Here is a 15,678-nt window from a genome sequence, read left to right as displayed (position 1 = left end):
CGTCTGCTGGGGAGAAAGGTGGGTCAGGGAGCAGAGCCTTGAAGGAATAGGGGGTTAGGGTGTAACTTGAACATAGACCAATTCCCCAGTTTGTCACATTGACACAGCACAGCAATTCCAGGAAAAGATATAATATCACTCTGACTACCATGTAAGTGTTTCAGGGAAGGGGGCCCATCACCATATCACCAGCCACCTCTGCATGGAGCTCAGTCTGAGAGCCAGAGCACCAGGAGAAAAAAATAGATTCCTTAATGAGTACAGGGCCGGAGCAGCCTGTCCCGGATCTGTTTGGTCCTCACCCCATAGATGATGGGGTTTAGCATGGGGGGCATCAAGAGGTACACATTGACAATGAGAACATGGAAATGCAGGGGCACATTCTGGGCAAATCTGTACATGAGGGAGAAGAAGAGATTTGGGATGTAAAAGACTAAGATGGCACAGAGGTGGGAGATACAGGTCTCAAAAGTCTTGAGCCGGGCATCCTTTGTGGGGAGGCTGAAGATGACTCTGAGGATCTGGGTATAGGACAGGGAAATAAAACTCACATCCAGACCAATCAAACAGAATACCACAAAGAGACCATAATAACTACTGGCACGGGAGTCGGCACAGGCCAGCTTCACCACAGCCATGTGGGCGCAGTACGGCTGGGGGATGATGTTGGTTTTGCAATATGGCCACTGCCTCACTAGGAAGGGAAAGGGCAATGCAAGCATTCCACCCCGCAGCATCATGGCCAGGCCGATCTTGGCCACAACAGAGTTTGTCAGGATGGTGGAATGTCTCAGGGGATGGCAGATGGCCACGTAGCGATCAAAAGCCATGGCCACGAAGATCCCAGACTCCATCACTGAGAAACAGTGAAGGAAGTACAGCTGGGCGAGGCAGGCACTGAAATTGATCTCCCTGGAATTGAACCAGTATATTGCCAGCATTTTGGGCATGATGGTCGTAGATATGACCAGGTCAGTGATGGCCAGCATGAAAAGAAAATAGTACATGGGCCCATGGAGACTCGACTCTGTCTTCACAATGAACAGGATGGTGAAGTTCCCCAAGACGGCTATGACATACATGGCACAGAAGGGGATGGAGATCCAGACATGGGCTGCCTCCAGGCCAGGAACACCCAGCAGGATGAAGGTGGAGGGGTTGGTGAAGTGAGTTGTGTTGGAATCTGACATGGAGTAGAGGAGAAGGTGTTCTACTCTGAGGCAGAACGGTGTCTCCTGCATGTACATATGTTCCCCTGGTTTCCTGTATGTGCCCAGGCTCTGTGGTGATGGTAGTAGTACAAATTCTGGGATGGAGAGACAATGTTAATATGAGATACAACATATGCTATTGGAGGCTGTTCTCATGGGTGAGGCAGATTGGTCGCTCTTCACAACCTGAAAAATTATATTTTCATCATTCAGATAAATGAATTATGAACAACTGACTCTACTAATGCCAATTCCATATTTTATGGGGCTTCTTGCATCAGTAATTCCTACATTTCATGGTCTGAGAAAACTTAATAGGCACCAGGAGTAAACATGAATGTGGATACTGGTTATCCATCATCGTTCCTTAATGCAATGAAAGCCAGGCTAACAAGTCCATGCTCTAGGGAGTTCTGCATTCACCTGATTGCTCAAAATCTGACAGTGGGGAAAAAACAAACCATTGCTAAGATATGTGCCAAGTGAAAATATTCCAACTGGAACATACCTCAGGGAAAAGACCTGGGAGTCATTGATAGCAGCTCCATGGAAACACCTGCTTGTGCACAGCAGTGGCCAAAACAAAGACAATGTTTGGATGCCAAAGGAATGGGATGAAGAATAACCTGCTCTGAGTATGAACTCAGTTTTGGTTACCCAGTCTCTCTAAAAGGGTTGCCATACGCAGACAGATTGAAAAGTCTGTGACTGCTTAGTATAGAGAAGAGACAAAGAAGGGGGCATATGATAGAGGAGAGCCTTATTGCTTCAAATGGGTTAATTCCCCACAGCAAAACTGATTGGGAGGAAAAAATTAGACAGAAAAACGGGAATGAAAATTGGGAGTTCTTTCAGAAGAGTTCATTAGATATTCAAAAAGTCACGATTCCTTAGTCAAGAAAATACAGAACTTTGGACAAACCTCGGTTCAGTGGCAAACCGAAGGCAGCGATGTTAATCTTTCAGAAAAAGGAGATGTGTTAAAAAAAAAATTGTTCTGCATTTGGAAAGAAGCAGTGTAATTTCATCCTTTAATGGGAGAATGTGTATATGGCTGATCAAAGGAATGATGTGGATACAATAGACTTTGATTTCTCTGAGGCATTTGATTTAGTAGGGGAAAACATCCTGATTAAAAAAAGAACACTGTAGAATATCAATCGAGCACATGTAAAATGGACTTAAAACTGCCTAACTGACAGATCCCAGAAAGCAGTTGTCAATGGGCCATTGTCAGCAAATTTTGATGTTTTAGTGTGGTTCTTCAGGGATCAGTCCTATGCCTGATCCTATTCAATATTTTCATCAATGATCTGGAAGCAAATAGAAAACCACTGCAGATAAAATTTGTGTACGACCCAAAGATTGGCAGAATGGTTACAATAAGGAGGCCAGGGCAGGCATACTGATTGATCTGGTGTGTTTTGTTGAACTGGGCCTATGCAAAGAAAATGTTTTAATACAGTCATATGCAAAGTGATCCTCTCTCAACAGGGAATGCAGGCCTGACCCACAGACTAGGGCACTGTATTAAGGAATGCGGGGACCCTGAAAAGGATTTAGGGATCCCTGTGGGCAACCAACTCATCATGAGCTCCCAGTGCGATGATGCAGCCAAAAGGGCTGATGCGATCCTCGTATGCATAAACAAGGGAGTCGTGAGTTTGAGCAGGGGAAGGATTTTATCTCTGCACATGGAGAAATTCACTCGTCGAACCACAGAGTCCATATTTCAAAAGGGATGTTGAAAAATTGAAGAGGTGCAGAAAAGAGCCACAAAATTATTGGAGGAAGGAGAAAATGCTGGACAGAGAAGGACTTAAAGAACTTAATTTATTCATCTTAAATAATAATAACGGGCTCTGTAATCTATCAGAGAAAGGCAGAGCAAGAACCAATGGCTGGAAGCTGGGGTGATTAACCGTTGGAACAAACTGCGATAGGAAGTGGTGGATTCTCCAACTCCCCATGTCTGCAGATCCAGACTGGATCCTTTTCTAGAAGATCTGTTTGAGGGATTCTCTACCCTTAGAAAGCTACAGTGGCATTTCCATAGTGATTCGGTGTAGATACTAACACTGACGGCTGGGGTTCTCCCATCAGTGTATGTAATCCACTTCCTTGAGAAGTGCTAGCTAGGTTGTGGGAAGACCTCATGGTGTCTACTCAGGGGTTAGGTTGATATAACTACATCTCTCAGAGCTTTGGATTCTTTCTGATGCTTCAAAAAAAAGGCAAATGCAATGTTAGATTGTATTAGCGGAGGCATAAAATGCAAGTCACAGTAGCATATAGTACCGCTCTATATCTTGATACTAAACTGGGAGGAGTGGTGGATATGCTGGAGGGGAGGGATAGGATACACAAGGAACTAGACAAATTGGAGGATTGGGCCAAAAGAAATCTGATGAGGTTCAATAAGGATAAGTGCAGGGTCCTGCATTTAGGACGAAAGAACCCAATGCACAGCTACAGACTAGGGACCGAATGGCTAGGCAGCAGTTCTGCGGAAAAGGACCTAGGGGTGACAGTGGACGAGAAGCTCAATATGAGTCAGCAGTGTGCCCTTGTTGCCAAGAAGGCCAATGGCATTTTGGGCTGTATAAGTAGGGGCATAGCGAGCAGATCGAGGGACGTGATCGTTCCTCTCTATTCGACATTGGTAAGGCCTCATCTGGAGTACTGTGTCCAGTTTTGGGCCCCACACTTCAAGAAGGATGTGGATAAATTGGAGAGAGTCCAGCGAAGGGCAACAAAAATGATTAGGGGACTGGAACACATGAGTTATGAGAAGAGGCTGAGGGAGCTGGGATTGTTTAGCCTGCAGAAGAGAAGAATGAGGGGGGATTTGATAGCTGCTTTCAACTACCTGAAAGGGGGTTCCAAAGAGGATGGCTCTAGACTGTTCTCAATGGTAGCAGATGACAGAACGAGGAGTAATGGTCTCAAGTTGCAGTGGGGGAGGTTTAGGTTGGATATTAGGAAAAACTTTTTCACTAAGAGGGTGGTGAAACACTGGACTGCGTTACCTAGGGAGGTGGTAGAATCTCCTTCCTTAGAGGTTTTTAAGGTCAGGCTTGACAAAGCCCTGGCTGGGATGATTTAACTGGGAATTGGTCCTGCTTCGAGCAGGGGGTTGGACTAGATGACCTTCTGGGGTCCCTTCCAACCCTGATATTCTATGATTCTATGATTCTATGCAGCACTGGTTAGGCCTTAGTTAGAGTGGTGAGTCCAATTTTAGCATTCTGTATAGAAAGGATGTAGATTACCTGGAGAGGATCCAGAGGTGAGTGACAAAGATGATCAAAGGGAGGAAATGCAAGCCATATGAGCAAAGGCAGAAGGAAACAGGCATGTTTACTTTCAAAAAGATGAGATTAAGTGGGGGTCATGATAGCAGTCTTCAAATAGTTGGAAGGCTGCCATAAAAAGCTGGAGGAAAGTTGTCCTATTTTGCCACAGAGGGCAGCAGAAGAGGCAATAGGTTCAAACTACAGCATAGCAGATTTAGATGAAATATCTGGAAAAAAAATTCTAACTGTAAGAATAGGAGAACAATTGAACAGATGCCTAGGGAGGTTGTGGAAGTTCCTTCACTGGAGGTTTTCTAAAGGAGAAGGGAAAGTCATCTGTCTGGGATGGTTTAGTCATAATAAATCTTGCATCAGGCAGGGGGTTAGACTAGATGACCCTTGAGGGCCCTTCTTATCCTATGGCTCTGTGATTCTACAATGTAATCTAGTGAGGAGCAGGACTTAGTCAAACACAGATCATGGAGATGAATATTGGGGAAACTGGGTAAAATTTAATAGCATGTGTTATGCAAGAGGACAGATTGGATGATTTAATGGTCCCTTCTGATGCATCCAGTGAAGTGAGCTGTAGCTCACGAAAGCTTGTGCTCTAATAAATTTGTTAGTCTCTAAGGTGCCACAAGTCCTCCTTTTCTTTTTATGGATACAGACTGACACGGCTGCTACTCTGAAACCTTCTGACCTTGAACACTGTGAATCTATTAATTAAGAAACTAGATCAGGCAATAATGTTTACTGTACCTCATAACATGAGCAAGGGAACATTGAATTACATTGAACATATAACAGTGAGAAAAGAAAATTCTTAACAGAATCCATATTTAACCTGTGGAACTCATTGGCACTGACATATTAGATTGAAGTGTTTAGCTGAATGGGATTCACAAATGGGGAAACTTTGGGGAAAAGGGGAGCCTATAGAGGAAGCAGGGGCTCCACCTGAACCAAAATGGAACCAGATTGCTGGCACTTTACATTAAAAAGGTCACAGAGCAGTTTTGAAACTAAGGGTTGGGGGAAGCCGACAGGTGCAGAGGAACACATGGTTCAGACAGAGACATCACGAAGGGGAGGCTCTATTAATGGAGATTCTCTAAGTCCTAGTGAGGACGAGATGATGGAAAATGATAAAATACAGGTAGGATCTGATGAGAAACAATGAAATGAAAAAGTGTCCCGTTCAACTACATCATGTAATGGCAGACAGCTAAAAGGACTCCAGATTTTTAAGTGCTTCTATACCAATGCTAAAATTCTAAATAATTAAGTGGGTGAACTAGAGTGCCTCATATTGAGGAAATGGTAACAAAAATGAATAGGGGTATGGAAGCACTTCTGTGTGATGAGAGATTAATAAGATTGGGACTTTTCAGCTTGGAAAAGACATGATTAAGGGAGGACATGCCTGAGGGCTGTAAAATCATGACTGGTGTAGAGAAAGTCGATAAGGAAGTGCCATTTACTCCTTCTTATAATACATGAACTAGGGGTGACCAAATGAAATTAATAGGCAGCAGGTTTAAAACAAATCAAAGGAAGTATTTCTTCCCACAACGCACAGTCTGTGGAACTCCTTGCCAGAGGATGTTGTGAAGGCCAAGACCATAACAGGGTTCAAAAAAGAACTAGATAAATTCATGGAGGATAGGTCCATCAATGGCAGTTAGCCAGGATGTGCAGGAAGGTGACCCTAGCCGCTGTTTGCAAGAGGCTGGGAATGAGCAAAGGGGATGGATCACTTAATGATTCCCTGTTCTGTTCATTCCCTCTGGGGCACCTGGCACTGGCCACTGTCAGAAGAGAGGAGACTAGGCTCGATGGACCTTTGGTCTGACCAAGTAGGGCCTTTTTATGTTCTTATTTTCTTCTGGATTGGCCATTGTAGGTGGTGATGGTGGCACGACTTTTAGTTAGGGCAGCCTGGCATGTTCAATTTGAAGACCTTATTTTCAGTTGCTTATAAGTTTGCCAAACTGTCACTGTTTGGACTAAAAAATTCCCATACTGGGTTTCTGCTTCAAGTTTGAAAGTTTCAGGCATAACAGTTCATTAATAAATCTATGAGAAAACATGTCTTGCCCATGTTGAAAAAATTGTTTAATTGTTCCAGTGAGGAGTGCTATCACCTCCATGCTTTCCAGCAAATTAAAGTCAGGTAACAGCTCCCCTCCCTGTCACTCATTAACAGCCAAGCCCTGAAATGCAAGAGGAGGAGGTCACACTGTCTGTGTGTTAACACACTTCTCGCTCCTGAGGTCTTTTCTCAGTTCTACCTGCAAGGAGACTTTTGCCTCGGTGGGGTCTTAGCAAACTATGGGCCATGGCCTCCAAATTTGGCCTTGTATCAGACATCTACTGTCACCTTTCATGCTGAAGGATCCACAGTGTCACTGAAATACAGACACATTGGGGCTGGAGGTCATCAGCTTGGGGTGGAGGGTGCAGCAAAGAGGGATAATTTGCCAGGGAAACTGGAGCAAATTCACCACCTACGTCCAGAGACCTGGGATGTTTAATGGCTGTGCAGAGCAGAAAAGGATGACAGACCTAATCTCTATCCCATCCCACCCAAGTTCTACTGGGTTTGTCAGAGAGGTGAGCTCCTCAGCAGGAGATGGGTACCTGTGAATCCTCAGAAGGAAGTGTCTGCCCTGGGAATTCCCCTCAGGTAGTCGTGTCCCACAAATTTCTCACCCCAGCATCTGCAGGAGCATCCCACGCTGAGAGCTGACAAAGAGGTGTGCCCTGTTTATAATATAGTTCTGTGTAATCCCTGCAGGGTTCACTCAGCCTCTAGGGGAGAAGCGGCGTCTGAATGGAAACAGGCTGGACACCAGAGGCATGCTAGCCAATATTTCTTTTTCCATGTCTGTGCTTCTGTGTTCTTTATCCTGTTATTGGAGTAAACAATAATTAAGGGACCTTCCCAAAGGGAGATGAGAACTCTTGGGCTCTGTGTTGAGTGAGAGAGGAATTGGCTACTCTGTGCATTTGTGTATATTTAAAAATTATAGTTGATTACTAAGAAAACTAGGGATAATGCCTAGATCTGCATAGGGCCTGACACCCTGTAAATGCCCAGCTGGCATGAGTAGTAGTAGACAGAGAGACCGAGAGATAGATAAGTGACGGGAGACCTGAGCACTTTCTGCAGGCACACCCTATCAAAAGCTTTGCTAAAGTCAAGGAATAACACGTCCAGTGCTTTCCCCCATCCACAGAGCCAGTTATCTCGTCATATTTCTCATAGCAATGGAATTATAAGTTTTGTACTAAGTATGTCTTGGGAGATATCATTCTAAAAGTCTTGATCTGCTAAATATTAATAGCTCATTGCTATCAACGTATGTGACATTATGAAATCTTGCTATGTGTGACATGAGGCTGGGATCACTCCAAAGCAGGCATTTGGCGTATCAATAGAGTAGCCAGACAGTGTTAATTTCTGTAATTTACATCTATCCAGGGAAGAATCCACTAACACAGGAATCTGAATAAGGAAGCCTCCTCAGAGGGAGCATGGATACAATGGAGAAAATTTGGCCAATGGGAGTGGACCTCCCATGTCACGTGCGCAGACTTTCCAGCAAGCTGGAAGAAACTATAAAAGATGCGGAGTGACATCCTCACTTGTCTTCACTCCCCCACAGCTCGACACTGAAAGAATGTCTGGAAAACAAAGGATTTTGAATGGGGAAGGGGAACCAGGCTGTAAGGCAGATGCACCCTGTGCTTCAGGAATGTGTGAGCCCACTTGTATCATCAGTCAGGGTGAGAGATTGCTCATTCGAATCCTAAGTAATGTGTTCAAGTCTTAGATTTGTTTCCTTTTATTCTATTTAAAGTTAATCACACTTCCCTGGGTTCAGCTCTGGCGGCTACAGTCTTAAGTTCAACAGAGTCATCTCAGGTTTCAGAGTAGCAGCCGTGTTAGTGTGTATTCGCAAAAAGAAAAGGAGGACTTGTGGCACCTTAGAGACTAACCAATTTATTTGAGCATAAGCTTTCCTGAGCTACAGCTCACTTCATCAGATGCATTCAGTGGAGTCATCTCAGTTTGTTTTAGATCCAGAGCTCATAGGAATACAGTAAACCACAAGCAAACAACACAGACAATTACAAGAGCATTTATCTTTTAGTAATTTTATTAAAGATACCAATCCAATCATGAACGCAACAGCATATATAATTCCAAACACGTACATGTACCGTGGACTAACTGTAACTATAGACACACTCACATCCTCCTAGGTGGTGGTACAGTGTGTCGGCCCTCTCAAAGTCTCTTGGCCCTTGCGTGGAGTGATTGTCAGTACGGGTTTCCGCTGGAGTATCCCAAAGGGAGCTGAATTTGCTATTCTTGGGCACCCCTTTTTATACAGTGATTTTGACTAGACCTACTTCTATGCCTGTACATGCTGCCATTGTCCCTCTCTTTCTTATTGGTCGGCCCCTGGAGTCATGAGGGACCGCGGATTCCACAGGTGGCGTAAGGTGATGCGCCACCTTCGCTTTGCGGTTAAGGCACGTGTTACGGACAGCGTTGCAGCAATCTTGTGTTTAATTCTAAGCTTTTCTGAATTTGCTTTTGCAATGTCACCAGAATTTTAGGGCATGAGGTCACTCCTGGGCCATTTCTTGTATCTAAGGCCTAAAATAGTTAAGCTAGGTCTTGCTGGTTTTAGCCTACAGTTTCCTTGTGTTTCAGCTTGTCTGATTTCTCACCTAGTTCCATTAAATATTGCTCATTCTTCTGTTTTACTTAATCTTATACTTCTAGAATTCCGTAAATCAATTTTGATTAGCATATAGTGAGTACACCGAATATAACGTGTTGATTAATTAAGTACCAGACAATAAATGAATACTAAACTAAACTGATTGGCTACACTGGGTGTGAGTTATCTTATTATCAAATGATGATTAGATACAAAGTGCCCTGTCACATACATATGACAACATATAGCAATGATAATCAAATCTTATATATAACTTAAAATTTATGCCTAAAAGATTATATGTAACTTAATTTTACCCACACACCATTAATTTACATTATTACTAGGGTTTAGTTCCTTCTTTTGGGACTCTTTCAATTGTTGAAGTAATTACCCCTCTGCATTGTGGTATGTGACTGTAGTCATAGGTTGCTTCTGGAATTTGATGTGGACTTATGCTCTGTATTTCCTCCTAAGTCTCAACATCTTTATACCGTTCTCTCATATTGCATCTGGCTGTTGCTGGTGTTGTGACAGTTCATAGACTCATAGAAGATTCGGGTTGGAAGGGACCTCAGGAGTTCACCTCATCCAACCCCCTGCTCAAAGCAGGACCAATGCCCAACGAAATCATCCCAGCCAGGGCTCTGTCAAGCCAGGCCTTAAAAACCTCTAAGGAAGGAAATTCCACCACCTCCCTAGGTAACTCATTCCCGGGGGATATGTTCATAGTGACTTTCCCCTGGAAGGTATTTTGAAGATACTTTAATAAAAGATTCTACAGGGTATGATGATAGTCACAGATGAGAATTAAAGATCTGTGATCCATTGGCAATAGCCTCCTGTACCTGAAAAAACTGAGGTTTCTTTCCAGTGCTTCACCACCCTCCTAGTGAAAAAGTTTTTCCTAATACCCAACCTAAACCTCCACAACTGAAAGTTGAGATAGAATCAGTTGATCAGATAGGTAAGGGAATAGGAAATGTACGTGGTAAGGGGTTAGCCCGTCATGTACATATTGTTTTAATTTTTCCTCCCATACCATGAATAGCCATTGCTCCACCTTTTACTGAGCTTCAACATCTGGTTCTGTTTTCTCATGATCCATTTGGAATTCCATCACTGACTGGTAAAGAGTGAGTTTCTCCTGGGATATATGTTTTACATTCTCCCCCTCTACCCTAGATTTCTTCAGTAAGGAAAAGATTTTTTTTTCTCCAGTCTACATAAGACTTTTGGATATTTCTCAATGTTACATGTAATCCTAGTCTATACAAACCCAACATATGATTTTGTACCTTACATTGTTACAGTTAGCTTTCGTGAGCTACAATGAAGTGAGCTGTAGGTCATGAAAGTTTATGCTCAAATAAATTTGTTAGTCTCAAAGGTGACACCAGTCCTCCTTTTCTTTTTGAGGATACAGACTAACACGGCTGCTACTCTGAAAATTTTTGCAGTTGTATCATTAGTCCATGCAGTAAATAGTGTTCTGTCCCAAATTTTAGATATGAATTGTCCTTGGTCCTTGACTATCCCATCTTCAGTAAGGGAAAGATCTTTTTTCCAATCTACATAAGGCTTTTATTTATTTTCTTCTGTATCATATGCAAGAACTATTCGTTTCCCTACTTTTCCTTTGCGTTGTTGATAAAAGCTTTTATGAGGCATTTGGCTATTGTGACAAAGCTCTGTTCTTGCCTCTGTGGGTCCCGCGTTTCCTGGCGGATTTCGCTGGCCTCAGAGGCTCACCATGACCCTGCATGTAACCCTTCTTTCTCTAGAGACAAGGGTCACAGTCTACTGAGCCATTTTCATCATAAGCCAGTGAGGGAGGTGAGGAGAAGTTATCCTTCCTTGCACAGTCTCTGTTGTCTACCAGTCTCAGTGATTAAGCAGAGGGCAAAGGTGCGGGGGAGCCTGGGCCCATCCTCTACTCCGGGCTCCAGCCCAGGAACCCTAATAGTATCAGCTATGGTAGCTGACCTTTTAGAAACATGACATGTACAATTCCCTGGGCTACTTCCCCCACAGCAGCCCTCACTTCCTCAAGCTCCATTTCACCCTTACCTCAAGGCCTCCTTCCTTGTGCCTGATATAGAATCATAGAATCATAGAATATCAGGGTTGAAAGGGACCTCGGGAGGTCATCTAGTCCAACCCCCTGCTCAAAGCAGGACCAATTCCCAGTTAAATCATCCCAGCCAGGGCTTTGTCAAGCCTGACCTTAAAAACTTCTATAGAATGACCTATATGGTGTGTACTACTCAGCCTCTCCAACAGCGCAACTTCCTCCCACAGCTCCTGACATGCACACCCACCTGACTAAATGGGAGGCTTTTAATTAGTTTCAGCCAGCCCCTGATTGCCTTCAGGTGTCCCAATCAACCTAGCCTTCTCCCTGCCTTCTGGAAAGTTCTTAATTGGCCCCAGGTGTCTTAATTGACCTGGAGCAGCTGCCATTTCACTTATCCTGGTACCAGGGATTTGTTTAGCCTGGAGCTAATATATCTATCTCCCACTACTTTTCTATAGCCATCTGGCCTTGCCCTGTCACACTATGTAATGTCTTAGGGAAATGGTGTATGTACCTTTTTTATGTTTCTCTGCCTTCAGTGCGAGATTTTTCCATAATAAAAGTTTTGTTTATCTCTCAATGTTACATGTAACCCTAGTCTATACAAAACCGACATATGATTCTGTACCGTATACATTGTCACAGTTCTATCATTAGTCCATGTGGTAAACAGTGTCCTGTTCCAAATTTTAGATATGAATTATTTTTGGTCTGGTTGGTAATTCCATTTAAAGAAAATTGCAGTTGACAGGCGTGGTATTTTAAATGGTTCTTGACCTGCTTTTATTCTTTCTTGTACCCAAGTCACTGTTATCTGTGAAGTTTTAGCCTTTATAGGCAAGTCTGAGTTTAGTCCCGCCATAACATTTTGATCTATTGCAATAATTTGTGTCTCTTGCGACAAACCCGCCTGTGACTCAGTTTGAACTGCAGCAAACAAGCAGAAGTGTAGTATTAGTGTGGTTGTGAGTGGCATTTTTACTGTTTCTGTCACTGAGCTGTTTTGTGTTGGCTTTCTTGCACAATTACCATCTTTGGTTATTGTGCCTGTGGAGATATTTCCCTCGCAATACCACTTTAGCTCATTTGCATGGTAATATTTATCTACTTTTTTGTTACTTTGTACAATTTTAATTTGATACACAGAGGCACTTAATCTGTCCACAATAATATATAGCCCAGGTTATGGGTTACATAAATTGTGTTCGGTTACACCATAAGATAAAATCATAACTTGGTTTCCAACCTCCCAAGAACTTTTTTCTTTGATTTTTGTCAAAATAGGCTTTTGCTTTTCATCTAGATTTTTCCAATTTGGCAGCTACCTGCAAATAGAGCCGGTTCTGATGTTTTTGTAATGCTTACAGATCGGTTTCAAGCTTTAGTCCCTTTAGCTGTGTGCCACTGGCATGCCATAAAAGATGCTCTGGCATGTGCATAGTTTGTTTAGTTATAACCTCAAAGGGTGTACAATTGTGGAGACAGTTGGAGTTGCCCTGAATGCCATTAACATGAGAGGAATCAGGGTGTCCCAATTGTATCCATTAGCATCTACCACACTTGGCAGCATACATTTGATGGTGCGATTTGTCCGCTCTACCATCCCTGATGATTGAGGTCTGTATGGATTATGCAATGTTTCATGCACTCCTAACAATAGTAGGCATTTTTTGAACACTTGTTCAGTAAAGTGTGTTCCTCTGTCTGACTCTACCCTAGCAGGGAGTTCCCAGTGAGAAAATACTTGTTCAATTAAAACCTCTGCTTTTAAAGGAAATGCAAAAATTGACTTTTTGGTAAAGGTTCCAAAAAATCAATTTGCATCGCCTGCTATGGACCTTCATATACCTGGGATCTTAAAGGAGCATTCTTTTTTTGTGGGGATAGGATTATTTTGAGTGCAAACCAAACAATTTTTACAGTACTGGTGTACACTTGCCTTCATGCATGGCCACCCCCAACCTATCGGGGGGAGGCGCTGCATGGTATTTTCCACCCCTTGATGGTATGGCATGTACCAAATAGATAATTTGCCTAGCTTTGCATGCTTGTTTGTCCAAATTCAAGCAACTCTGTTTTTCAAGAGATTATAGAGTGGACCTGCAATGTGAGCAAAGTTAGGGATGAAGCCTCGATGGTATCCTGCTAAACCTGAGAAAGAATATAAAGAAGCTATGGTAGTGGGCATAGGTAATTCCCAAATTGCATTCACCTTTTGCTGTGCAGGTGATCGACCTCCTTGAGACAATGTGATGCCTAAAAAGGAAACTTCTGGAACCATGAGTCATACCTTTGTTGGATTACACTTTAATCCTGTGTCCTTGATGATTTGAAAAAGTTCATTTAGACACTCCAAGTGTTTCTCTTGAGTTTCTGTTGCTAAACAAATGTCATCTACATATTGAAATAGAACAGATGGTTTAGAAAACCTTGACAAAATTCATTTCATTTGCCTATGGAAAATGGCTGAATTATTATCTACCCCTTAAGGTCAGACTTGAAATGTAAACTGAATCCCATCTACTGTGAAAGTTAATGTTGGCTTTCCTTAGACACATGGTAGAAAAACATTTTGCTTTGGAATTGATAGATTTAATCAGGTCAGGCTTTTTGGATACAACAGCTGAACAAGCTAGAGTCACTTGATTCAACTTTCGATAGTCAATAGTAAGACACCATGACCCATTTGGTTTTTGTACTGGCCAGATTGGAGAGTTGCATACTGTTATACACTCATCAATGATTCCCTGCTGAAGCAATGATTCAGTGGTTTTAGCAATATGAGGTGAGGCCTAAAAAATTGGAAAATTTGCCATTCCTTGGAATGTCTGAAATGGCTCCCTTGCAAGCCACAGGGGTGTGGCCTCGGCCGAAGAGGTGGCGCAATTACCAGCAATTAGAATGGCGGCAACTCTATGACTTGTGCATAGACCGATTCCCTAATTTGCCAGACCAGCTCAGCATAGTGAGGTTAGGAAAGGAGTAAATGTCTCTCTGACTGTCCAGCACCATGTCACCTGCCAGCTCCGTATGGAGGTCTGAGAGCCAGAGCACCAGGAGAAAAAAATTAGGTTCTGTTATGAGTAAAGAGCCGGAGCAGCCTGTCCCGGATCTGTTTGGTCCCCACTCCATAGATGATGGGATTTAGCATGGGGGGCATCAAGAGGTAAACGTTGGCAATGAGAATGTGGAAATGCAGGGGCACATTCTGGCCAAACCGGTACATGAGGGAGAGGAAGAGACTTGGGATGTAAAAGGCTAAGATGGCACAGAGGTGGGAGATGCATGTACCAAAAGTCTTGAGCCGGGCGTCCTTCGTGGGGAGGCTGAAGATGGCTCTGAGGATCTGGGTGTAGGACAGGGCAATAAAAATCACATCCAGACCAATCACACAGAATACCACAAAAAGGCCATAGTAACTATTGATGCGGGTGTCGGCACAGGCCAGCTTCACCACGGCTATATGTGCGCAGTACGGCTGGGGGATGATGTTGGTTTTGCAATATGGCCACTGCCTCAACAGGAAGGGATAGGGCAGTGTGACCATTCCACTTCGCAGCATCACGGCCAGTCCAATCTTGGCCACCACAGAGTTTGTCAGGATGGTGCAATGTCTCAGGGGATGGCAGATGGCCACATAGCGATCCAGAGCCATGGCCACGAAGATCCCAGACTCCATCCCTGAGAAGCAGTGAAAAAAGTACAGCTGGATGAGGCAGGAACTGAAATCAATCTCTCTGGAATTCAACCAGTATATTGCTAGCATTTTGGGCACAATGGACGTAGATACAACCAGGTCGGTGATGGCCAGCATGCAAACGAAATAGTACATGGGCCCATGGAGACTCGGCTCTGTCTTCACGATGAACAGGATGGTGAAGTTCCCCAAGATGGCTATGATGTACATGGTGAAGAAGGGGATGGAGATCCAGACGTGGGCGGCCTCCAGGCCAGGAATGCCCAGCAGGATGAAGGTGGAGGGGTTGGTGAGGTGGGTTGTGTTGGAATCTGACATGGAGTAGGGGAGAAGGTGTCAAACTCTGAGGCAGAACGGTGTCTCCTGCATGTACCATACGTTCCCCCAACTTCCTGTATGTGCCCCGGCTCTAGGGTGATGGTGGCCGTACAAATGCCTGGATGGAGAGACAGTGTTAATCTGAGACACTACATACACAACTGGAGGCTGTTCTCCTAGGTGAGGCGGATTGGTCGCTCCTCACACACTGAAAAATGACATTTTCATTATTCAGAGAAATGAACTATGAACAGCAGACCTCTCTAATGTCAATTCCATATTTTATGGGGCTCTCAGCATCAATAATTCCTACATGTCATGGTCTGAGAAACCTTAATAG

General features: G+C 43.6%; 1 protein-coding gene and 1 pseudogene across 1 annotated transcript; both read right to left on the bottom strand.

Annotated features, from left to right (window-relative positions):
- Positions 1-251: 251 nt before the first annotated feature.
- LOC140912659 (olfactory receptor 52R1-like) lies at positions 252-1,241 on the bottom strand. The gene has a single exon (XM_073347483.1). The coding sequence runs from the start codon at positions 1,239-1,241 to the stop codon at positions 252-254; it is 990 nt and encodes a 329-aa protein (XP_073203584.1).
- Positions 1,242-14,390: 13,149 nt separating this feature from the next.
- Positions 14,391-15,389, bottom strand: LOC140912624 (olfactory receptor 52R1-like; annotated as a pseudogene).
- Between the last annotated feature and the right edge of the window lie 289 nt (positions 15,390-15,678).

The sequence above is a fragment of the Lepidochelys kempii genome, chromosome 1 (genome assembly GCF_965140265.1).
Source record: "Lepidochelys kempii isolate rLepKem1 chromosome 1, rLepKem1.hap2, whole genome shotgun sequence".
Taxonomy (NCBI): Eukaryota; Metazoa; Chordata; order Testudines; family Cheloniidae; genus Lepidochelys; species Lepidochelys kempii.
Note: the sequence above shows the minus strand (reverse complement) of the source record. Positions and strands in the feature narration are given on the sequence as shown.